At 52.2% G+C, this 25,182-nt stretch overlaps 1 protein-coding gene across 1 annotated transcript in view; it reads right to left on the bottom strand.

Annotated features, from left to right (window-relative positions):
* Positions 1-25,182, bottom strand: part of LOC146813655 (cullin-9-like) — a 570,887-nt gene that overhangs the window by 91,055 nt on the left and 454,650 nt on the right. Inside the window, exon 27 of the mRNA XM_085610143.1 lies at positions 23,792-23,974. Within this exon, the coding sequence (XP_085466269.1) occupies positions 23,792-23,974 (183 nt within the window). The remainder of the gene's footprint in view (positions 1-23,791; positions 23,975-25,182) is intronic.

Below are 25,182 nucleotides of genomic sequence, written 5' to 3' on the forward strand. Positions count from 1 at the left end.
ATGGCGGTGGTGTTGTCCGTGAACACCTGCACTACTCTTCCCCGGCCAGAGGGAAGGAATGCCTTCAGTGCAAGCCGGATCGCCCGAAGCTCCAGAAGGTTGATGGGGAACCCGGACTCCGCCATAGACCAGAGTCTTCTGATCTCCGCCTTTCCCATGTGGCCGCCCCATCCCAGAAGGAACGCATCCATCACAACTGTGTGTTCCGGTTGGGGAAGGGAGAGGGATCTGCCATTGACCCTATTGCGATTCGTGAGCCAACACTGCAATTGTCGTGCAGTGCCCTCCGAGATCTGGACGTGATTGGACAGGTTGCCCTGATGTTGTGCCCACTGGAACTTCAGGACCCACTGCAAAGCCCACATATGCCATCTGGCATGATCCACTAGCAGGTTGAAGGCAATCAGGCCCAGGAGCCGGAGGGTCATCCTGACCGAAACCCGAGATAGTGGCTCAAAGATCAGAATCATAGCCTGAATATCCCGGACTCGCTGCTCGGGAGGATAAACCCGAAACTGCGCTGAGTCCAGAACTGCTCCGATGAAGAGGAGTTTCCGAGAGGGAATCAGGTGGAACTTTGGAACGTTGATGGAGAACCGCAGCAAATGGAGGAGATCGGCCGTAGTCTGGAAGTTGGAGACTACTGCCTGTGGCGAGCCCGCCTTCAACAACCAGTCGTCGAGATAAGGGAAGACTGGAACCCCTGATCTGCGCAGATGAGCTGCGACCACCACCATCACTTTCGTGAACACCCGAGGGGCGCTGGTAAGGCTAAAAGGGAGCACGGTGAACTGAAAGTGCTCGTGGCCTACCGTGAACCGCAGGTAACGCCGGTAGGACGGGGATATGAAAGTAAGTGTCCTGCAAGTCCAACGCTACCATCCAGTCTTGCGGGTCGAGGGCAGACAAGACCTGAGCAAGTGTGAGCATCTTGAACTTCTCCTTCCGGAGGAAGCAATTGACGTTCCGAAGGTCTAAGATAGGACGCAGGCCCTTGTCCTTCTTTGGAACCAGGAAGTAGCGGGAATAACAACCACGACCTACTTCTGGCCCAGGAACGCGCACGATGGCCCCCTTGGCCAAGAGGGCCGTGACTTCCTGCTGAATAAGCGCAAGATGGTCACCTGACATGCGGTGGTATTCAGGTGGCATGGCTGGAGGGGTAGTCTCGAAGGGGAGGGAGTAACCCCTTCGGACTATTTGTAGCACCCACTTGTCCGAGGTGATGTTGCGCCAGTGGGGGAAATGATGGCGAATCCCGCCACCCACTGGCATCTGATGGGGCTGAAAGGACGGACTAGGAAGGCTTGGAAGTGGATGCTGTGGAGGTGGACTGACCCGCCCGCTGGCCCCCAGAACCGCCTCGGCGGTTTCCACACCCTCGGCCAAGCTGAGGTTGCTGTTGCACAGGCCTGTGGCTCTGAAAGGAACGTGTTGGGGCACCCCTTCCGCAGCTTAAAGGAGCGAAAAGCAGAAGGCGGAGAAGGCAGAGTGGCCGACAGGCCCAAGAACCTGGCCGTAGCCCGTGAGTCCTGGCCAAAAAGGCAAATGCCATCAAAGGGCATATCCATAAGAGTGTTCTGGACATCCCCCAAGAAGCCAGTTGTCCTCAGCCAGGCATGGCGCCGAAGCGCAACTGTCGTGGAAATCGCCCTGCCCAGCAAGTCGGCGGTGTCGAGCCCGCAACGAATGGTGAACTTAGCTGCGTCTCTCCGAGTGGCTATAGTTTGGGAAAGGACTGTCCGGTCCTCCTCCGGACAGTGGGGCAGCACCTGCACAACTATTTCCCACACAGAGTGGGAATAATGGCCCAAGAGGTATGCGGTGTTCACCGACCGCAGGCCCAAGCTGGCAGATGAAAACAGCTTCTTGCCAAGCTGCTCCAGCTTCTTGGACTCCCTATCCAGAGGTACGGAAGGGAACGCGCCCTGGGAAGCAGAGGCTTGGGCAACCAAGCTCTCAGGAGTGGGGTGTTGGGAGAGGAAGAGAGGGTCGCCTGGAGCCGGGCGATGGCGTCGGGCCATGTTCCTGTCCACAGGAGCCCTTGTTGGGCCTGGACCAAGTGCACAAAAGAACGTCCGAAAGCGCGTCATTAAAAGACAGCAAGGGCTCTGAAGAGGTTGCCGCCGGCTAAGGCACTTCTGTCAGGACTCCTGACGGCCACTGTAGGGAGTTCGTGGTGGAGGGCCTCGGCCGCCCTACGCAACACCACTGCGTAACTTTCTCCCTCCTCCGTAGCCACGGAAGGAGGAGACAGCATGCCAAGGTCAGATGAGGAGTCGCGACCGCTGGCATTCCCCAAACCCTCTGCCCAGTCTGGATCATAGTCACACTCTTGTGTGAGAGGGTCCTCAGACCCCTCCCAGTCCTCCACTTCCTCCGAAGTCTGTGAAACAGGCTGAAAATAACGAGGACGGACGTAAGGGTAGAAAGGCCCCATCGACGTCGGCTGAGCGACGCCGATCCGGCGCCGCGTCCGGTTCAGGGCTGAAACCGGGGTCGACGTTGGCGGATGATGTCGGAGGTGGTGCCGGAGGGGGGGTCAGCACCTGTGGAGGTGTTATGAAGTCAACCGGGGTCGCCCAGGATCCGATCCCGGGTGGTCCAGTGGCGCTAGGACCAAATCCGGCGGCAGCGCCGGGGCCAAAGCCACCGGCGACGGAAAGGCAGGACCCCCAGACGGGCCCGAAGGCTCACCTGTGGGGCCAGACGGCCCAAACAGTCGGGCCATGGCAGCAAGAAACTCTTGCACCTGAGCAGGCGTCGCTGACTGACCCGGAATAGGTGGGTAGGCCAGCGGCGACGCCGCAGGCTCCACTGGAACCACGGAAGTGGCGCCACCCGCACCCTCAGCCGCGTCGGGCAACAGGCGAGGGGAAGTCGAAGAGCCATGATGCTTCTTCGACTTCTTTTTGGAATGCTTCGACTTAAATGACCCCGAGTGCGAAGACTTAGATCCAGACGAACGATGGTGACGGTTCCGCGACCGGTCCCTCAACCTCACACGGGACCGGGACCTTGAGCGGTGTGGAGCTGACTGCCCGACTTCCAGCAACTTTCGGGACCACTACTGCAAAATCTTCGGCACCATGGCCCGGCAGTCGGGGCACGACTTGGAGTCGTGGTCGCGCCCCAGGCAGTAAAGACACATGCGGTGCGGGTCCGTCACTGACATCATGCAGTGACAGTACCCGCAGTTCTTAAAACCGGGCATCCCTACGACACCAGGAGTCGATCGACTCAGAAGAAATGAGGTAAAAGGTCTTGGAAAAAAGTGACTGGGGGTACGTGCTCTTCCCGGATCTGCGCTTGCTGGCGCGGAAAAAGAAAACTGACGTCAGTGCGCGAGGGCGGCGTCTAAGTCACTGCCGCAACGTCATCTCAGCGGCCACGACACCAACGACGGAGGCGGAGCCAAACAACGCCACCTTCCGACGCGCAGGGGTACTGCTGACGAAAAACTTTCCGGCTCCAGCCTGACGCCAGGGGGTAATTCTAAGGTAAGGAATCTACCACTACGTGTTTCTTTCAGATGGTACACCGCACACCTTTGCACCATACTACCAATGGTTGTACAGCCCTGAACTGGAAGGAAGGTGGACAGACCTGCAGCATTTTGTTGCAGACCTTCCAGTGACCCAACTGGGAAATGCTGGAGGCCGATGTTACCTCTGAGGAGTTAAGAGCAGCTCTGGCACAACTTCAATCAGGTAAGGCACCGGGCCTCAAAGGGTGCCCAGAAGAGTTTTGAAAGCTTGTGTGGCCCAGGTAGGTCTGTTTCTACTGCAGACATTCCAAGAGGCCCTGAAGAAAGCCCAGCCACCAAATGACCTCCGAGAAGTGGACATAGTGGTGTTGCGGATGCCAGGCCAAGGTGGTACATGCTGTGAGGAATATAGACCAATATCACTACTAAATATAGAGGTTAAGATCTGGGCTACGGTGCTGGCCAACAGACTGTCAGGGGTGATTGAGAAACTTGTTTATCCAGATCAGTCGGGGTTTATACCGCAAAGGGCTAACAGACACAATATTGGAAAAGTTAACAACGCCATCGAAATGAGTGCTAGTTTGCCAGGCAATCAAGCTGTCCGCGTAGTTGATTTTCGAAGAGCGTTTGACACTGTGGACCGGAAATATCTATTTGTCCTGTTAACACCTACAGTTTGGGCCCAAATTCATAGGATACATTACATTGCTGTACACCCGCTTCCAGGCTACGGTACGGGTTGGCAACGCCGTTTCCTCTTGTTTTCCCAAATGGCGGGCACTAGCCAGGGGTGCTCGCTCTCACCCTTGCTTTTCGCCCTGGCAATAGAGCCCCTGGCAGCATGACTGAAGGAGACGCTTTGCTCCAAGGCTTTCAATAGTCTGACGGTGAATGACAAAATCTCACTGCATGTAGACAATGTCTTGCTTTTCCTGGATGACTTATCTAGCTCAGGACCATGAGCCCTGCAAATACTGAACATATTCAGGACCTATTCGGGCCTACGAAAAAAGAGGCCAAGCCGTCCACCTACCCCATAGCTCACCGTTCGGCGGTTATGTCCTGGGCCCGGAACTGCCAGAACTTTAGCAGGTGTTCAAATTCCTTGGGCTGTATATCACAGAGGACAGGGCCTTGGAGTATGATTACAACCTTCATTCTCACCTAGAGAGACTGTCTGGAGACGTTCGACTCTGGAACACCCTCCTGCTCTCTCTACTTGGCCGCTCGGCCATCTTCAAAAGGAACTTGTTGCCAAGACTCTTAAATCAATTCCAGAAATCTCCCTTCCTGGTGAAGAGGACCTTCTTTGCCAGGGCCAACACACTGATCTGTGAGCTTCTGTGGAATGGAGGGAGACATTGCCTCGCCCTTGAAAAATGTTGCTGGCCCAGCTTCAAGGAAGACATTGTTACTCCAGACCTGCTGTTATACCACAGAGTGGCACACCTCCTGGCGCTCAATGACTGGTGATATGGGGGGGTTCGAGGATCCAGCATACACAGTGGAGAGATGAGTACTGGGTCACGACTGACTTCCACACTTGCTATACGGCGGTGATATACCACGCACAAAGCTCACTTTATGGAGGGGGAACAGGCTTCCAAAGGCGGAGGCAGTTCGTGGCTGTGCCAGGTGGGATGCCATAGGCATCACGATGCTTGTGGACGTACTTGCTAACAGGTCTATCAAGACATTCTCAGAGCTGCAGGTGGAATGCCAAATGCACTGCACCCAGTTATTTTGCTACCTCCAGTTTAGACATGCCCTCACTCCTGATCTGCCATTAGATGCCGAACTCCCGGCCTATTACCCCCTGGAGGTTAAAATCCTACTCACAGATTTAAAACACACAAACTGTCTGCTCTTTACCATACCCTGTAGCGTCAACAACCAGATCCTTTGGCAATGGTGAGAGGCATGGTCTCGAAACCTGGGCTAAGTTGACAACGAGGATCAGATGGAGGCTGTGGCGGCCCAAATGAGGCAGTTGTGGCCGATCAGTTCCATCTTGTCCAACTCAAAATACTGCATTGCACGTATCTCACAAAGACCAGGCAATTTAAGATGGGGCCGATAGGCTCGGTGTGGTGCTAGCGACGCAGTGGTGTCAATGGGGATTTACTACACACCTTCTGGAGTTTCCCAGTCTGATCACATTTCTGGGAGGGGTGCTGGGGATTCTTGGGACAGAATTGGGATGCAGGGTCCCCACGGAGCCGAAACTGGTCTTATTACGTATTGCAGACGATGTGGAGGGGAATAGATGTCAGAGGGCGCTACGCTGGCAGGGACTCCAAGTAGCCAAAAGGGACACTGCAAAGCCCCTATGCTGAAATGGCTAAGGAAAGGGCATGGATTTTCGTATAGGCCAAGATCGCCCGGTATATCTGGCTAAAATCTAGAACTGGGTGGACCACCGAGGGATATATATTAAACCTTACACGTCCCGGCCCTGGTCCATAAACAAGGAGTTGCACACCATTGAGGCCAAACCACACGTTGAGACCTAAAAGGGGGTGCTTAGCAGCTTCATAACCTATTGCCATCTGGGATATCATTGATGACCGTGCCAAGGCTAACAGTATCTTTGATGTATATGCACAATGCTCAGAGTGGTTTTGTGTTACGATGGCGACGGCTTGTTAGTATTATTTTGTGTGTTTTGTGCCAGACTTGGCTCTTGTTCATACTGAAACTCCAATAAACATTTTTGATTAAAAAAAACGTATGTGATGGTGGAAACCGACAAGAACACAGGATTGTTTGTAGGTACCAATGAGAGGAGGATATGAGGGCCCAGCAAGAATACATGCAGAGTCGAACCGGAGCTGTGAACAACATGTCTGAACTGGACGGTGGAGAAAAAATCATTTAACAATGGAGCCGATGCCCATGTGCAATACCACTAATAGGTGGAGTTACTAGACCTTGTGACCCGAAAAGACTTAAGTTGAAATAAAACAAGTTGTACACATCTGAGCTCAACACAAGATGGTGGAAGTGTGCACAGCATGTGCATCTACAGCTACACATGGCACAAACATCTTACTTAGCCTGTAGGCCTCTGTTCAAGTTTTTTTTTACTTTGTCTTCGGCGTCCCAAGATTTAATAACTCCTCCCTTAGTTGCCAATGCGCTTGGGCATGGACTCCATGTTAGATTGTTACTTTTTCTTCTGTTAATGTAGTAAATGAGAGCATTCGTTCTATCTAGAGAATAGACCGCTCTCCCTGCTACAGAGACTGGTTTGGAGAAAGAGAGCGGGAGCTCTAGAATCTGGTTATGGGGGATGGGGAAACCACCTTGGGGAGGAAATGTGGGTTTCTCCTGGGCACTACCCTGTCCTTTTGAACTTGTATGAAGGGTTCCCGCAGTGTGAGGGCCTGCAGCTCACTAATGTTGCGTAAAGCGGTTATCGCAACAAGGAAGTCTACTGTCCAGGAGAGGTACTAAAGTGGGCAAAAAGGTAAGGATTCAAACACATGAGGCTGGTGAGCACTACTGGAAACCGAGGAGGAATTAACCTCGTAAGGCCTTCCATGAACGCCTTTACTATAGGGATTCAAAAAAAGAGGGGGAACACTCGCTATTTTGCATATATGCAGCGCTACCGCTAAATGAAACCACATTGAAGTGTAAGCTACTCCTGACTTCTGCAGGTGGAACAGGTAGCTGATGTCTTGTACAGCAGTTCTTAGAGGGTCTATCTTCTTGGCAATGCAATAGTGGACAAATCATTTCCACTTTGTAGCATAGCTTGTCAGAGTGGTAGGCCTACGGGATTCATGCAGGATGTCATCCATTCCCCTCAGGTGTAGAGCGCTAAATGAGTTGCTTGGGATCTGGGTGCCTGATTTGGCCTTAGTGCCTCCTAAGAAGATTCAGTCTTTTGACAAGCCTCTCATGGGAGCTGATCGACAATTCTATAGGGCTGAAAATCAGGGCTGCCAGACCCAGGTGGGAGCAGCCCGAATGAGGGTCTGCAATATCTGCTGCACCTTCCGCACCACAGTTGAGGAGGCAGGAGAGGAGGAGAAGCGTAAGTGTAGGAAGCTGGCTTTTTATGTAGTGTACCAAAACGAGGTATACTCCGTAGAAAGTCCAGACAAGCCTTATTGGCTTACAGGGCTTAAATTAATAATCCCAAATGCTCTCTTTTGTGGTAGTGTAGGTGTTGGACCTGGCCCTTTTGGCAGGTTCACCCCTAAACTTTTTGCATTTATTCTGGCATTTTTCCCTATGTAGTGTTAGTAGTTTTAGGCCTCTAGGCACTTTAGCACTGTGTCCCAGTGCAAAGTGCGTGCGCTCTGTGTTACATTTAGTGAGACTGGCCTGCCCTCCCATAGGAATGCATGGGGGATATGTGTGTCCATGGTAGTTCCTGATGTGAGAGGAGTGCAGGGGCGAGTTTGGTATGTGTGAACTCGTGAGAATAAATGCTGCGCAATGGTGTGCGCAGATTTATTGTGACTGGTGGAGAAGTGCCGCTTCTAGTAGTTGGCATGTCTGTGTGCTTTATGATGTGAATTGCCAGTCTGGCTTGTGACAGGAGCTGAGAGGGCTGGGGAATTCCAGGAGCCAGGGTGAGTCTGCCCGGTGGTGAATGGAGAGATCTGCATGTAGATGGGAGGGAGGAGTTGCACCTGAATGGGGCTGGGCCTTCCCTTCACAATGCTGGCTCCACCTCCTTTGGTGCGTCTGATGTCCCTGGCCTGTCCTGTGAATAGAGAGGGGAGCTGAGCAAAACATAGTGCTCCTGAACCAGTTGTATCTGGTTCTCCCCTTGCACTACAGTTGAAGAACAAAGGAAAATGCTGTATAAAAGAAGGGGCTGTGGCCCCATGAAAATGTTCTTGTTCTGGACTTGAATCTACCAGGGGCGTGCTGTTGCTGGGGCTCAGGCGAAGGCTTGCCTCCCTGGGCCCTGCCCCTGGATGCCTGGAGGACTTCTTTTTGGGGACCCTTCTGCCCTGCATTGCCCCTTCTTCACGGAGGACTGATTATTTTACCTACAGGACCTTTGTTTGCTCCTAAGCGCCTTGGGAGCGCTTGGCTTTTACTTTTAAGAGCACCTGGCTCTTGGACGCCCTGGGAGCGCGTGGGCCTTGCAGTACAGTGCTGCACGAAGAGAGGGAATCCCCAGCCTAGGGATTCCCCCGTGATGCCGGCCTCGCGGGTGTCCACCCCGCTTATTTTTATATTTACACCGAGCGGTGTCATGGTTCATCATAGGGCAGCTTCTCGTTGGGCCAGCGCTACAATGCCCAACGGGCCCCGAAGGGGGAACTTTGCCGGAGGTCTTCAGTGTTGTTTGCCGAAGGTCCCTGGATGGAGGGGTGTGGGAGCGTGTGCGAGATGAGTAGAGTGGGAGTAAGTGTGTGTCTAAAAATAGCTAAAAGAGTCGAAAATAACTTTATTCGGTGGGCGCTGATGCTATGGTTAAAAACAGACTACGTGAGCCATCTTGCTGGAGGAGGTGAAAACACTGCCTGCCAGAGCACAGAGTGTTCTTGAACACCTGAGTGGGGGCTCTCACCTGTAGGGGGTCAGACACGTGTCTGTGGTGGCAGGCTGGAAGGATCCAGTCAGACAGCACACTAAGAGGCTGGTAGGTTCTCAGGGGGCACCTCTAAGGTGCCCTCTGGGTGCATGTCATAATAAATCCATCACTGGCATAATTGTGGATTCATTTAGACAAGGTTTTTCATACCAAACCCCATATGCTTCAGTGAAGCTATTATGTAGCTGGGTTATGCATAGTGACCATTTACCAGTACATACCTTAAGATAACTTACTGTTCACTTGCAATATCTAGTAATAGAACCAGACATCACAGGGGCATATTTGCTCATGCAGATAGGTCTTCACATGCTATAATGTACGCTGCCTTAGGGTTCTGCTGTAGGGGTGCCCTACATATAGTAACTGCAGTGTACTTTGGAATTTCACACAGCCGGTGTGCAATGCCGTGTTTTCAGATGGGCTTGCACCCTTCCACGCATCCGGCAATGGCAGTTTGCATGTGGTTTTAGTGGAGGTCCCTTTGGGTGACATGAGACATGCTGCAGCCCATAGGGACCCTCTTTAGTACCCATGCCCGTGGTACCATAGGTAACACTTACCAGGGACTTACAAGGCTGCTGAAGTCCTTGCAAGTGGGGTTACAATTAGACATTTCATTTTTAAGGGAAAGAACACTGGCACTGGAGACTGGTTAGCACTGGCAGAGTCGAAAACCCAGCATCTGGCAGTACAAATGGGGGCAAGAAGTGGGGGACAGCTGCAAAGAAGTCCAGCTTCCTACAGTAGGCCAAAACCCCAAGCAGCTGATCCACAGAGCACTGCCCATGTACCGAGGGCTTGGATACCTGGAGACGGAGTGTGGGCATTTTGGGTTCTCAGTGGTGAAGAGGTCTCTCTCTGCAGATCCCAAGCACCAGAAACAGCGGTGCAGGACCTGGGGGTGGGATTCTCATTCATGGACTTGTTGATGTGTCGTGCTTAACATGTCTGCTCGATCAGTGTCCTTCCCAGAAGGTACTTCGCCATTAGATGACTGCAATGATAAATTGCCCAATGCCAGATTGTCTGAGCTAGCAGGGAAAGGGAGACCAAGTGAGTGTCCCCCTGCCTGAAGGTAATGCAGGTAATGTATGGCGGTCATGTTGTCTGTCCTGACCACAACTACTTCGCCTTGAATTGAGTGGTAGAAAGGCTTTGAGGCGGATCGCCAGCAGCTCTAGGTAACTGATGAGGTGACTTTGCTGCCCGGCGTACACAACAACCTGTAACGTGTTGTGATCGAGGTGGGCTCCCTACCTGGCTTAGGAGGGGTCTGTGGTAACGGCGATTTGCAGAACTGGGTCTAAGACAGGCCTTCCCAACACCAGGCTGTTGCTGTTCCACTACTGCAGACACTGGCCATTACCAACACGAGGTTCACTGATGAGTTTAGCTGCTGCATTCAGTCAGGTGTTCGAACACTAGGTGTTCCATCAGACTCTCCGCTTGTGACTATTGTGTTCGGAGGGACTGTTGTAACAGACACACGTTTAGCCGAGCGTGGGGTGCAACAGCAATAGAGGAATCCATCATACCCAGGAGGCGCAATACAGTTCTTACAGTGAGTTGACCATGTTGCTGAAAAAGAGAGATAAGCTGGCCACAAGCTGTGGTTCTTTGAAGGCTTGGGTAGGCCGTGCCGGTGACGTAATTTAAAACCGATCCATGGAAAGTTTGGATCTTGAGGGGATTGAGTACATTTATGGTAAACCCCAGAGTGTGGAGAAGTGAAACGGCACTCCGAGTATGCTGCAGGCACTGTTGGCTGCTTGCACTCTTCTTCAGCCAATCGACGCAATAGGGGAAAACGTGTATGCACCCCCCCTCCCTTAAGTGGGTGGCGACCACTGACCGGCATTTGATAAAGACCCTTGTGGCAGTGATGACACTGAAAGGGAGTACCTTAAACTGATAATACTGGCCTGGTACCACAAACTGCAGGTAGCACCTGTCGCCGGGATGGATGATGATGCGGAAGTGGGCGATCTCGAGGCTATGTAGTTGCCCTGCTGTAGAGGTAGGCCATCCTGAAGTATCACCATGTGGAAATGTTCCAGGAGAACATTTTTTTTTAAGTGTCTGTGATCCAGAATGGGTCTAAGTGAAAAATCCTGTTTGGGAGTAAGGAAGTAAAGTGAGTAAATACCTTTGTTTTGACAAGATCTAATGATATTCCCGGACTAAACGAAAATGGTGCAACAGCAGCATCAATCCTTCACAGCGGCAAAACAACGCCTTTGCGACCTAAAACTCCAGTACACGCTGCTATATCTAGCACGCTTAAAGGTAGTCTTCAACTCAAAAACTCTGTTCTTTTACTTCACGGAGGAGGTCTTCGCATGGGCAGATGAATCAGTGCCGCTGAAGCTGCACACCCTACCTCGCATGGACTCCAACTCATCCAAAAGTGACAGAAGGCGCCACCCCGCAAAACCCATGGTGAAGCGATGTAACTGATCCCAATCCTCCTGGAGACGCACACGCTGAGATGATGCACTCTAGTCCAAACATGGCAGCCCTGCGGGGCCTACACGTCCCCAGCGAATGGTTGGTTGATGCTATGCCATTGGCACCACTTGGGTGGTTAGTACTTACTGTGCGTTCGTATTGTGGGACCTACATGTATGACTGCAACCCCAAGAGATACAGGTTCCATTCTCTCTAGTATGGTTTCTCAGTTAGGGAGGGGAAAATGGGGACCCATTGGCAATGCCCTCCTGGAGCCCCCTGTTGGGGTAAAGGGCGGGTTAATTCTGTGACCGTTACTTCTTATTCACTGAAGTATGGGGGTGGGGATTTTTCAGTTGTAATGCACACGCACGCCTCACTCGGTCCAAATGCAGAGGCAAAAACTCACATATTAGATACTGATGTATGACACTGATACCACCAGTCCAATAGGACATATCCGTGTCATTATGTGGAATATTCGGTGGGTTCTCGACAAGATTAGATGGGGCGCGGTCTTGAAGCAGGCTTAGGGAATGAGGGCAAACATCCTACTCTTACAGGAAACACATCTGCTAGGCTACGAAGTCCCTTGCCTGTCCAGATATGGCTATATGCAGATATTTCACTCCGGATTCACAAGAGGATCACGGAGTACAGGTATCATAATCCATCGCAGAGTTTCCTTTCAGCCCACCAAAACACTGATATACCATTATGGTAGATATGCACTGGTAACAGGCACCCTCTATGGTGAACCTATCATGATTGGCAGTGTGTAAGCCCCCCCCACCCCATCCCCCTCCACTGGGACAGTCATTTGCGCATCTGGAAATAAGTCTGTGGGGAAAGCTGCCCGGCTGCCTTTCGGTGAACGGAGGGGACTGGAATGACGTGATACTTCGTGAGTTGAACCGATGGCGTACCCAGGGGAGAAGTGCAGAGACGGGAGGGCCCAGGCTGGGCTACCTGGCGTCCATGCTGGATTGGGCAGACCCCTGGAGGGCATACCATCCAACTGGCACTGGGTTCACATACTATTTGGCAGTCCACGCCTCTTTTTCTAGAGTAGACTACCTTCTGGTCTCCAGTGGCTTCCTCCATAGGGTGTCCGATGTGGACATATTGGCCTGAGGGTTGTCCGATCACTTCCCGGTGGTCCTCAGGCTCCATGCGGGGCCGGAGTGGCCTGCCTTTCGCTGGCGTCTATCGCCATGGCATCTGCGTAATCCTTCATACAAAGCACTCCTCTCTCGTTCCACTGACGAATATTTCACCCTCAATACCGCTATAGCAGCTTCTGTGGCAAAATTGTGGGAGCCCTACAAGCCGATGCTCCGAGATGTAGACATTAACTACTGTGCTGGAGAGTGTAGACGTAGAGCCCGCGACCTAGTAGACTTTAGGCACAGATGCTGGAGGAGCGCGGCAGCCAGGTAGATGGCGGAGGTTCGCAGCACCAGCTGGGCCTAGCTCAGGAGCAGTACCAACAGTTACTACTAGAAAATGCCAAACAGGCTTGACAGGCTGCGGAGCTGTAAAAACCAGTGGGGTGAAAAATCATGTAGGATGTTACATAAACTGTGCCAGGCCACACACGGTGCCTCTACGGTGCAAATGATCGGGGATGCCAGTGGAGGGTTATTGACGGGTCCCTGGGAGGTGGCCCCGAGTTTTGCTCTCCACTTTAAAGAAGTGTATGCTCAGAGGGAGGTGGTGGATATAGATCAAATTGTTGAATTTGTGGAGGTCCTGCCTCCGCGGTCCATGGGGGACACTGCATGGACCCAACTGAATGAGGTGATTACTGAGGAGGAGCTCTCCCTGGCCTTAGAAAAGCTGCGGACGGGGAAGACACCAGGTCCGAACACACAAACATATGTATGAAAAAGGTCCTAAATATTGGGTGCAAAAACTACGATGGTACCAGCCGTCCAGGGCACTGCGTTCTAGGGACTCTGCTCTGCTCAACCCCCTCAAAATTCACACTGCTAGACAGGGCGGGCGCGCTTTCTCATTCCTGGCTCCAGCTTCTTGGAACAAAATGCCATTCGAACTTCGCAGCATGTCAGACCACAACTGTTTCCGTAAGAGACTGAAGACCTGGCTGTTTTGAAAATAGCCGCTGGCCCAGACTTCTTACCTGCTCTCAGCAGCCTGCAAGCGCCATGAGACTCGCAAGAGTGATATGTGCGCGATACAAATAACCCTGACTTGACTTGACTAATGGATTCCCCAGAAAGTTCTTTAAAATATTTATGCCACAATTGGGGGAACATCTCTTGGGGGTGATCCACTCCGTACTCGAGGGATCGTTGCTCCCGTCGCACTGGAGACATTCTGAAATTGTGGTCATCCTTAAGCCGAGCCGCCCGCCGGAAGAGCACTCATCGTGCCACTTAATCTTCCTACTAAAAATGAAGCTGGAGCTCCTGGTCAATGAAGCACATGCTAGATCTGGTCCACCCCAAACAAGTCACACCATGTATCATATTATAAAAGTATACAACGCTTTGGCCCTGGTGGGACGATTGGGGAGGCTGTTGGCAGTGCTGCTAACAGACAAAGATAAACCGTTTGGTTTCGTCAGTTGGGAGTATCTGTTCGTCCCTCCTAAAAGATTGAATTTGTGCCCCAGATTCCTTTGCTATGTCCGCTTGCTATATAACAACTTGCCTGCGAAAGTTCGGGTTGTGGGTGCAGTCTTAGACACATTCCCGATCCACTGGGGTACACGGCAGGGGTGCCCATTTTCTCAACAATGTTATTCGCACTGGCCATGCAGCCTTTGGCAGCAGGGCTTAGGGTGGATGCCCAGATGCGAGGCTTTGAATGGTCCAGGGAGCTGTCTGATAGGATAGCCATTTATGCGGATGACGTCTTATTCTTCCTCACTGATCCTGCAACTTCGGGACCCCACATCTTACGAATTATGCAATTCTTTGGCAAGACCTCTGGGTTGTACATGAATGCTGCGAAATCTGTAGTGTTCCCCATTAGTGGTAGTGCTGGTGCAAAGGAGTGGGCATCAGGCGGACACTAGTCGACGGGTGGGTTTAAATATTTGGGGGTATACGTCACTCCGAACCCAGCACTGTCGTGGACCCATATTTGGCCTCTGTGATATGGTCGTATCAAAGAGTAATTGGAGGAAGAACAGGAGGAGGAAGAAGAAGAAGAGGAGGAGGAGGAAGAAGAAGGAGGAGGAGGAAGAGGAGGAGGAAGAAGAATAGGAGGAGGAGGAAGGAGAGGAGGAAGAGGAATAGGGGAATGAAGAAGAGGAGGAGGAAGAATAGGGGGAGGAAGAATAGGGGGAGGAAGTAGAAAAGGAGGAGGAGGAAGGAGAGGAGGAAGAGGAATAGGGGAATGAAGAAGAGGAGGAGGAAGAAGAATAGGGGGAGGAAGAAGAATAGGGGGAGGAAGAAGAATAGGGGGAGGAAGAATAGGAGGAGGAAGAATAGGAGGAGGAGGAATAGCAGGAGGAGGAAGAATAGGAGAGGAGGAAGAATAGGGGGAGGAAGAAGAATAGAGGGAGGAAGAATAGGAGAGGAAGAATAGGAGAGGAGGAAGAAGAATAGGGGGAGGAAGAATAGGGGGAGGAAGAATAGGGGGAGGAATAATAGAAGGGGAGGAATAATAGGAGGGGAAGGAAGAATAGGAGGAGGAGGAAGAAAAGGAGAGGAGGAAGAATAGGAGAGGAGGAAGAATAGGAGAGGAGGAAGGGGAGGAGAGGAGGAAGGGGAGGAGAAAGGTGGAGGAGGAGCAAGAAGAATAGGAGGAGGAAGACGAATATGGGGAGGAAGAAGAATAGGGGGAGGAAGAAGAATAGGGGGAGGAAGAAGAATAGGGGGAGGAAGAAGAATAGGGGGAGGAAGAATAGGGGGAGGAAGAATAGGAGGAGGAGGAAGAATAGGAGAGGAGGAAGAATAGGAGAGGAGGAAGAATAGGAGGAGGAGGAAGAATAGGAGGAGGAGAAAGAGGTGGAGGAGGAGCAAGAAGAATAGGAGGAGGAAGAAGAATATGGGGAGGAAGAAGAATAGGGGGAGGAAGAAGAATACGGGGAGGAAGAAGAATATGGGGAGGAAGAGGAGGAGGAGGAAGAGGTGGAGGAGGAACAGGCGGAGGAGTAAGGGGAGGAGGAGGAGCAAGAAGAATAGGAGGAGGAAGAAGAATATGGGGGGGAAGAGGTGGAGGAGGAGGAAGAGGTGGAGGAGGAAAAGGAGGAGGAAGAAGAGGAGGGACAGGTGGAGAAAGAGGTGGAGCAGAAAGAGGTGGAGCAAGAAGAATAGGGGAGGAAGAGGGTGAGGCGGAGGAAGAGGGTGAGGAGGAGGAGGAGGAGGAGGAGGAGGAGGAGGAGGAGGAGGAGGAGGAGGAGGAGCTGATCCTACTTCATAGTACAGAGGGCATAGGTGGGAATAGATAGCTGTTGTTCCTGGGGCTCACATTGGCGAAAAGGGACAAAGCCAGAATGTGGAAGGCGGCCACCCCCCCGTCTGTCAGACATGGAAAAAGGGTATGGACTAAAGTATGTGTCTCTAGGTAGCAGTGTATCAGGCAAGGGAATGCCCCCCAAAACACCCCAACATTTGTCTGAGATAGGCAGACTATAGGGGTATAGTTCTGGCTCCAATTCACTCTATCGACTCCCTGCTCAATGCAGAAATTCGGAACTTTGGCACCACAGAGGACTGATTTATATACCGACTGAAGAATCCGATCAAGGGCACTCATAGTGGCATGTGGTACTTGGCACCGACTGTGCAAGTTTCTCTGTTCTTATTCTTCAATGGGGCTTTTATCACAATCTCCTGTGTATGTTTGTTGGCTGTATTGGCCATGTTTATTGCTAAAATCTAATAAAATGTGTCATGAAAAAAAAGGTAGAAGAGATGTCCCTTTGAGTAGAAGACCCCATCAGCCTTTCCAGAAAAGACTGCGGAAGACTGACCAGTGTTACCATGACCTCATTTATTTTCATTCTGAACAGAAGAAGGAGATGTATGAAACATGTCATCAGCATTAGAGAATTTGAGACCTTCGTCCAATCACTGGAGGAGCTGGACTTACATGATGAGCTACATGATGAGCTGTAAAGAAAGGATCTGCACTCACAGTTGAACTGTTAGTTAAATGTTAGAAATATAATTGCTTTATTTAGTCCAACTGGATCCCACATAAGCATTGGGAGAGATTTTTAAATAGATTCCAAGCAGCGGGAGTACAATGAAAAAATATCCAGATGGAAGTAGTGAGGCCTACCTACATTGCAAACAAACTGGCATCTCGGGCACTAAGAGCCTCTTGTGGAATGTGCAGTAGGAGCCGGTGCCGGTCACTATCAGCATTCACCGCTCTAAACGTAAGGTGCAGGGCCACTGGCTGGAGTACAGCCGACTCAGATGACCCGAGGATGAACTGACATGTCGGTCTAGAAAATGACAAATCTGAATACTTCTTTACACCTATTGGTCCATTAGTGTTACTTCAAACTTTTTTTTTTTTTTTTTTTTTTATTGGCATTTGTTATAATTTACAATCCAACAACAATCAAAACAGTACGGTCACATCACTTTAGCATCCTAGATCCATGTTACTTTTACATATCCTATTCATAGGTCTATCACACACATCGCCCGCCCCCCGCGTACTACTCGTTCGCGGACTCAGTTGAAACAGTTTGCAGGTACTGGGTTAGGTACACCCAGTAATCTCTGGGCGTCGAGCCCGCAGGGAGTTCCTCTTCGTAGGTTTTCAGAGTATCTCTACAGTATGTTAAGTCCACTAGCCAGTCCTTCGGTTTCGGGCCTCTCCTCCCATTCCAGCACATCGAAACCCTTCGCTTGGCCATTAGTAGCGCAATCATACAGAATCTTCGCTTTAGGGCCCGAAAGTCAGGCAGAAGTCCCAGCAAACAGGTTTTGACCTCGCATCGCACCTCGCCACCCACCATGTCCCCCAGCAGTTTAGTCACCTGTACCCAGTATTCAACCACTGCTCCGCATGACCACGCCAGATGCAGGAAATCTGCCCCTTCAGCCCCACAGCGCTCACACCTAGAGTCCCCTCGCAGCCCATATCGGTGTAATCTAGCCGGTGTGTAGTACGTCTGGTGGAGGTATTTGAAATGTAAGATGCGGAGGTTGCCGTTGGGTGTCAGCATCCCCGTCAGTGTGCAGGCCGTTGTCCACTCCTCCTCCGTTAACTGTGTGTCTAGGCAGCTGTTCCATTTTTCCATGGATACGTGTGTGTTTCCCGCAATGTCCTCTTGCATGTTTGTATATAGTGTGGAGACCAGGTGTTTTTTTGCAGGCGTGGTTATCAACCACTGCAGCGCTGTTAATGCCGGCGGCTCCAGGGGATACGTTGGATACAGCTGCTTTACAGCGTTTTGCATCCTATGGTAATTAAAACGAAAAAGCGTAGACATATTGCTTATGTATGTTAACTTTGCAAGTGTTTTGAATGTCCCCTCCTCATATAGGTCTCCTATGGTGTCGATGCCTGCTTGGCGCAATAGGTCCTGTCCCACCTTTTCTTGCGTTACCGATATGGACGGATGCCATTGAAGCTTGAGCGCCGGGGCATACAGCGGTAGCCTATTGGCCAATTTGCCCATGGCTTGCCACGCTTTGTTTGTTGCGTCAACAGTGTTTATGTCTCGTGCATGCAATGGGGGCCTATGATGTGTAATGATCGTCTCAAGTGGGATTGGTAATGCATCTCCCTCCTCAATCGCAGTATGGGTGAGAAATGGAATCCTGTGGTACCAGTAGTGTGCGTATTGCGCCTGCGCACAGAGGTAGTAGAGATAGAGGTCCGGGACCCCAAACCCACCCCGACTGTACGGCAATGTAAGCGTTCGCATCTCCACCCTGGCTGTTTTTCCCGCCCAGACGAGCCTGTGGGCCAACGAGGTAATCCTGCGAAACACCTCCCGTGGGGGGTGTATGGGGATGTTAGCAAATAAATAGAGTAACTTCGGCAGTACCACCATTTTTACTATGGCGATACGGTCTGCTAGTGACAAAGGCAGCTGTATCCATCTCCCCACCTTCTCCTCCAACTTGTCAATCACCGTCCCGTAATTTGTCCTTATCACAACTTCCGGGTCCCTGTGAAACCACACGCCTAAATATTTTACCGGGTCCGTTTTCCACTCCAGCGGGTAATCTATGTGGTGCGGGTGGGTGGTGTCGGTCAAGGGGATAATCAGCGATTTGGCCCAGTTGATTGTGACCCCAGACTGCCGCGCAAATTTTATGTATTCCCTCAGTAGCGGGTTCAGATTGGTCTGCGGTTCTCTCACATAGAGCAGCATATCGTCTGCATATAATGATATGTGCAATGGCCTTTGCGGAAACTGCAAAGCCGAATAGTGATGTCCCTGCCTTATCCTGCATGCGAGAGGTTCCAGCGCCAATGCAAACAAGAGTGGGGATAGCGGGCATCCCTGCCTCGTCCCCCTCCGGATTTCTATTGTGTCCGAAATATAGTTATTTACTTTGACCCTCGCCACAGGCGCATCATATAGCAGATGAATCCACTGGAGAAACATGAGCGGGAAGCCCATCCGTCTCAGGACCTTAGTCAGATATGTCCATTCTAACGAGTCAAAGGCCTTGGCCGCATCCAGAAAGACCGCCGCAGCCTTCGTCTCTGGTGTCAAATAATGGGAAAGCGCAAACAGTGTGCGTGTATTGTGCGCCGTGGAGCGCTCGGGAATGAATCCAGACTGGTCAGGTAGGACCAGTCTGGGCATCAGCGGGTTCAGTCGGGCAGCCAGTAGTTTGGCCAATATTTTGTTGTCTACGTTAATTAGGGACAGCGGTCTATATGAGTCGCAGAGCTCCGGATCCTTCTGTGGCTTGGGGAGTGCCAACAACAATGCTTCGCGCAGGGTCGGCGGCAGGCGCTGTTGCTCATGGGCGTTACCGTACATTTCCACCAGCCGGGGGGCCAATTGGTCAACAAACGCCTTATAAAATTCGCACGTGAATCCGTCCGGGCCCGGAGCCTTACCATTCGGCAGCGACTTAATTATTTCCGTGACCTCTTCCACCGTGACGGGTTGGGATAGGTATTCACGCTGTGCATCCGACAGCCACGCTATCGCCACTTCGTCGAGGTACTCCCCGACTTCAGCCTCAGATGCCGTAGGCCTGGAGGCATACAGCTCTCCGTATGCAGACCTGAATTCCCCCAAGATTTCCCGCTCACCATATTTTCTCTCTCCTAAGTGTCCGCGGATCACCTGTATGTTCTGCGGTGCACGTCCCTCGCATATATTGTTCGCTAACTGCCTACCCGGTCTGCCGCCCTCCCCGTAGGCCCTCGCCATCAGTCGTTTCGTGGTATACTTAATTTCCTCGTCCGCAAGTTTTTGAAACTCGGACAGAGCCACTCGAATGTCCCCCAGCGTCCGAGCATCGTGGGTACTTTCATATGCTCGTTCCAACGCTCGGAGCTCATCCTCCTTGACTCCGATTTGCTTTTGTATATCTTTAAGGATGCCCGCATTAGTGCTGATGCATACGCCACGTATAGTGGCCTTGCATGCCTCCCATAATATTCCCGGGTCGGGCGCAGTGGATGTATTGTCGTCAAAGTAGTCCCGTATCGCCTGCTCTATGGTGTCAGCATATAGGGGATCTAGTAGTGCCCTAGCATTGAATCTCCAGCTGAATGGGGGTGGTGTGTAGTTTGGGAGTTCCAACGCAAGGAGCACCGGGCTGTGATCGGAGAGTGTTCGAGGCATGTGGCAGACCTCCCTCGTCCACAGCGCGACTTCCCCCGATACCAGCCAGTAATCAATACGGGACCAACTACTTCTCGACGTAGTCACATGGGTGGCGGCTAACTCAGCAGGGTGTCTAGTCCTCCAAATATCGGTGAGTGCTCTATCTGCCATTATGTCCTGGAGGACATGAAGTGCACGTCTATGTGGTTCTGTAGTCACCCCCGATCGGTCCACGTCGTCGCAGAGCGCGAGATTAAAGTCTCCTCCCCACACTACGTGCGATGTCCGCAGGTCGCGCAGTTTGTTCCACAATGTTAGGTAGAATTGCGGATCGTCCACATTGGGCCCATACACATTTACCACCGCCAGCCGTTGCCCCCTCAGTAGGCCAGTCAGAATGATATACCGCCCCACATCATCCCTCTCTACTGTCTCAATTGTAAATTTAAGTCCTTTTCGGACGAGTACCATCACACCCCTCGCATATGAAGAGTAAGAGGAATAGTGCACTGATTCAGCCCATCGCCGGCCCACAGGTATTCGTCGTGACGGCGCGCAGTGGGTTTCCTGCAGTAGTGCAATATCTACTCGCTGCCTGTCCAAATATGCCAACGTGTGTCTTATTTTTTTGGGGTTACCGAGTCCCCGGACGTTCCAGGTTAAGAACCGAATATGTCCCGCTCTCAAACCTATATCTGTCATTCCCCCGTGTCAGCATGTATGTCCCATGTACTCCCACCTGTATCTCGCAGTCCTATCACTGGCGTAGCGGGCAATGACTGTCTCTGTGTGTTTTGGTGTTTTCTCAGTAAACGGACCTGGATTGCAACTGTGCGCCTCATGTACCGTGACCAACCGTTCAACTCCCCAACCATTCCCCCCTTCCCCCCACCCACTTCAGCACCCCAACCATGCCAAAGACACACCCCATAACTAGGTTTAAACATTAGAACAACTGAATTCGGGGATCTCCCGTTTTTTTGGGGGGACCGCCGAAGACACACCACTCCATCCAACTCAATGGATGTGGACAGGGACATCTAGTTGAACAGACCCCAAAGGGTCCCATCTCCGTGTAAGCATCTGAGTGTCTTTCCCCAGGGCCTATCGCAACTGCAGCAGTGTTCATAATATCCCAGTTACATATTTATCGTCCTGCTGGCCAACGAGTTTTTGCCATTCTTTAGAGTGTCCCTCCTCCCGCAGCTTACCTACGTTTTCATGAATTAGTCCTGGGAGACAGGCATTGTCGCTGTTGCTGCTCCTCTGGCGGGGCCGCCCGCAGTCCCGGCAATATTCCCCACCTCTGCTCCGCAGTGGTCGGTCGTTGTCCCCGCCATGCAGGACCCTCCCGGCAATGATATCCCACCACCGGAGGCCCGTAGGCAGTAGGCAGGTCTGCATCACCAAACCAGGCATAGCGGCCCCGCCAGTGTCCATCTGTTCCTCCCAGACCTCAGCGTGTGTGTGCGCAGCATGTGCAGTTGCTTTCCGTGCCTTGTCCGGATACAGCCTATCTGCCAGTTTGCCCCTCGCAGCCCAGTACGGCAGGGCCATAGGCACAGCCCACGATGTGGAATTGCTTAGGCGCTTTTCTGGCATTTGTTTGCGCAGTTGGTCAGTCTGCGTCCTCACGCGGTTCATTTCTCCCCTTCTCCTTTCGCTTAGCACCGATTTTTTTGAGCAAGTCTTGCGCCTCACGTGGCGAATGGCACAGCACCGCATGTCCTTCGTGCGTTATTCGAAGCCGGGCGGGATATAGCATGGCATACTCGATCCCCATCTCACGAAGTTTCTTTTTTACCGGAGCGAACTCTTTCCTTGCCTGTTGAACTGCAATGGTAAAGTCCGGGTAGAACGCCAGTGCGTTCCCTTGGTGCGTGATCTGTTGTTTCTCACGCGCTATGCGGAGGACAGCATCGCGGTCCCTGTAGTTGAGGACTCTGGCGATTATAGGCCGCGGAGGCGTTCCGGGCTTCGGCCGCGGTGCAAGAGACCTGTGGGCCCGTTCAATGAGGAACATCGGGGAAAGGTGTTCTGCGCCCACAATTTCTTTAATGAGCTCTTCGACATACGTCTCCATCCGTCCAGTGTTGGTGGATTCCGGAACCCCCGTGATCCTCACGTTATTGCGTCGCGAGCGCGCCTCCAAATCCTCCGCCTTATTTTTGAGCACCTCCAGCAGTCTCTCAGCCTCCGTGTACTTTTTAGCCGTGGTTTGCGACACATCCTCCAACACCCCTATTCGGGTCTCAGCTTCTGTCAGGCGTTCACCATGCGCATCTAGCTTCGCCGCCATGTTGTCCACTCGCAGCGTGATAGTGTCCAGTTTGCCATGGACATCCTGCAGGCTTCGTTGGATGGCCTTCAGCGTCTCCGCCATTCCCTGCGGCGTCGATTCCTCCGCACCCGGTACTTCCTCTGGTGGCATTGGAGCGCCTTTAGTCTGGCGCTTAGCGTCGAATGAAAGCTTTGACTGGGTCTTCTCAGGTTTCCCCATCGTGCTCACTGGCGCCCTTGCACCTCAGGGGTCCGGCCGACACAGTCACCCAGGAACACTTTCTCTTCGTCGGGTGGGGACTGCGGGGCAGCGTGGTATTATGGCCGCTGTACAAGCGCTCAGCTCGTTATGCCACTCTGGAGTCCAGTGCAGTCCGGCAGCACCCCCACGATTTTCACGTGGCCCAGCTCTCACCAGCACATCGTGTTTTGGCCGCGGCAGCAGTGTCGCCCCAGCTTCTTATGGGTCCCGCCAATGCCCGATCTGCACGCTGTTAGGCAGGCAATTGTTAGCGCTCTCCCTCTCCGGCTCCTCGCAGCATCTAGCCGCTTCGACTGCCGTCACCGCATCCCTGCAGCGCTCGTTTGTTGTGGCCGCGCAGCTTTACTATGGCCCAGTCCTCACCTCCAATCGTCGGGCAGTGCGTCGCTCCGTCCAGGGCGGCGGCCCTCCGCAGCGCCACCGCATCCGAGAGCGAGCCCCGCGGCGCCGTCTGATCGCCGACCAATCCCTCAGGGCCGCCTCGATTTCGCAGCAAGCGCGGTCCGATGGTAGTTCTGCAGTCGCATCGCCCACCAGGAGCTCCCGGCAGTGTCAGGGCCGCTACTTGCTCGACATCGTCTTCGCCGCAGCGGGCGCCGCCATCTTGGGAGCCGTTAGGAGCTCGCGTCCCAGATCGTGTGAGTCCAGGTTTCTAGGGGTTGCAGGGCAGCTGGGCTGTTCTCATGCTCCTCTTCCGTAGCTGGCGGCTTCCGATAAATGCAGCGGCAAGTACTGGGTGCAAGCCGGCCCTGGTCATGCTTTTCTCGCCATTTTCGTCCCCCGTCCGGCGGAGCTGTCTTAAGAGGCAGCCATTCCGCTGTGCGCCCTCTAGCGCCCCCCCCGTTACTTCAAACTTTAACAGCGCCAATTAGACTACATAAATGCAATATTTTACTAAGGCATGTTAGAGATAAAAGTATAAGCCATGGAGTGGACTTCAAATGGAGGACCATGAATAACATAACCGTCAACAAAGGCAGCATCATTTGCAGGTATTTGTGAACTCACATTCATGGCGGTCGAGAAGGAAAGCTGCAGCAGTGCCCCAGAGAAGCCGTTGCGGAGTGCCAGCGTAAATGCTGCTTGCTGTCCAAAAAGCTCTTCCATTGCTTTCTTCAGACGTAGATAAACATTCCGATAGCGTTCCACAAAATCTGGTGCATCCCAAGCTGACTCCAAGAACTTCTTCACCTAGAAGAACAGGCAGGTTTTTTTTATTTCTACAACATCAATATTTGTCAATAGTTGTAACACAACCTATGGACTTATTTTATGTAAACCTTTGAACATGGGCAATGCAGAACACAACACCAAGGCAGAAAAACACGTTCTTTATCTAATTATTCACCAAACTCAGGTAGCCAAACCATCCAGTGGCATCCATGGTTTCCACAAAACACACACCCATCACTATCCAATGAATGCAGGGGCTGCACTCAAAGCAGTCTTATAACTCGAGGCCGGGGCTGCATTCAAAGCAGTCTTATAACTCGAGGCCGGGGCTGCATTCAAAGCAGTCTTATAACTCGAGGCCGGGGCTGCATTCAAAGCAGTCTTATAACTCGAGGCCGGGGCTGCATTCAAAGCAGTCTTATAACTCGAGGCCGGGGCTGCACTCAAAGCAGTCTCATAACTCGAGGCCGGGCTGCATTCAAACAGTCCTATAACTCGAGGCCGGGGCTGCACTCAAAGCAGTCTTATAACTCGAAGCCGGGGCTGCATTCAAAGCAGTCCTATAACTCGAGGCCAGGGCTGCATTCAAAGCAGTTCTATAACTCGAGGCTTGGGCTGCACTCAAAGCAGTCTTATAACTCGAGGTCAGGCTGCATTCAAACAGTCCTATAACTCGAGGCCCGGGCTGCATTCAAAGCAGTCCTCAACTCAAAACTAGGGCTGCATTCAAAGCAGTCCTCAACAAAAAACTAGGGCTGCATTCAAAGCAGTCTTATAACTCGAGGCCGAGGCTGCATTAAATCAGTCCTATAACTCTAGGTCAGGGCTGCATCCAAAGCAGATCTTAACTCGAGGTCGGGCTGCATTCAAAGCAGTTCTATAACTCGAGGCCGGGGCTGCATTCAAACAGTCCTATAACTCTAGGCCGCGGCTGCACTCAAAGCAGTCCTAAAACTCGAGGCCAGGGCTGCATTCAAAGCAGTCCTATAACTCGAGGCCGGGGCTGTATTCAAAGCAGTTCTATAACTCGAGGCCGGGGCTGCATTCAAAGCAGTGCCTCAACTCAAGACTATGGCTGCATGCAAAGCAGTTCTATAACTCGAGGCCTGGGCTGCATTCAAAGCAGTTCTAAAACTCGAGGTCGGGGCTGCATTCAAACAGTCCTGTAACTCGAGGCCTGGGCTGCATTCGAAGCAGTCCTCAACTCCAAACTAGGGCTGCATTCA

Source organism: Triturus cristatus, chromosome 6 (genome assembly GCF_964204655.1).
Source record: "Triturus cristatus chromosome 6, aTriCri1.1, whole genome shotgun sequence".
Lineage (NCBI taxonomy): Eukaryota > Metazoa > Chordata > Amphibia > Caudata > Salamandridae > Triturus > Triturus cristatus.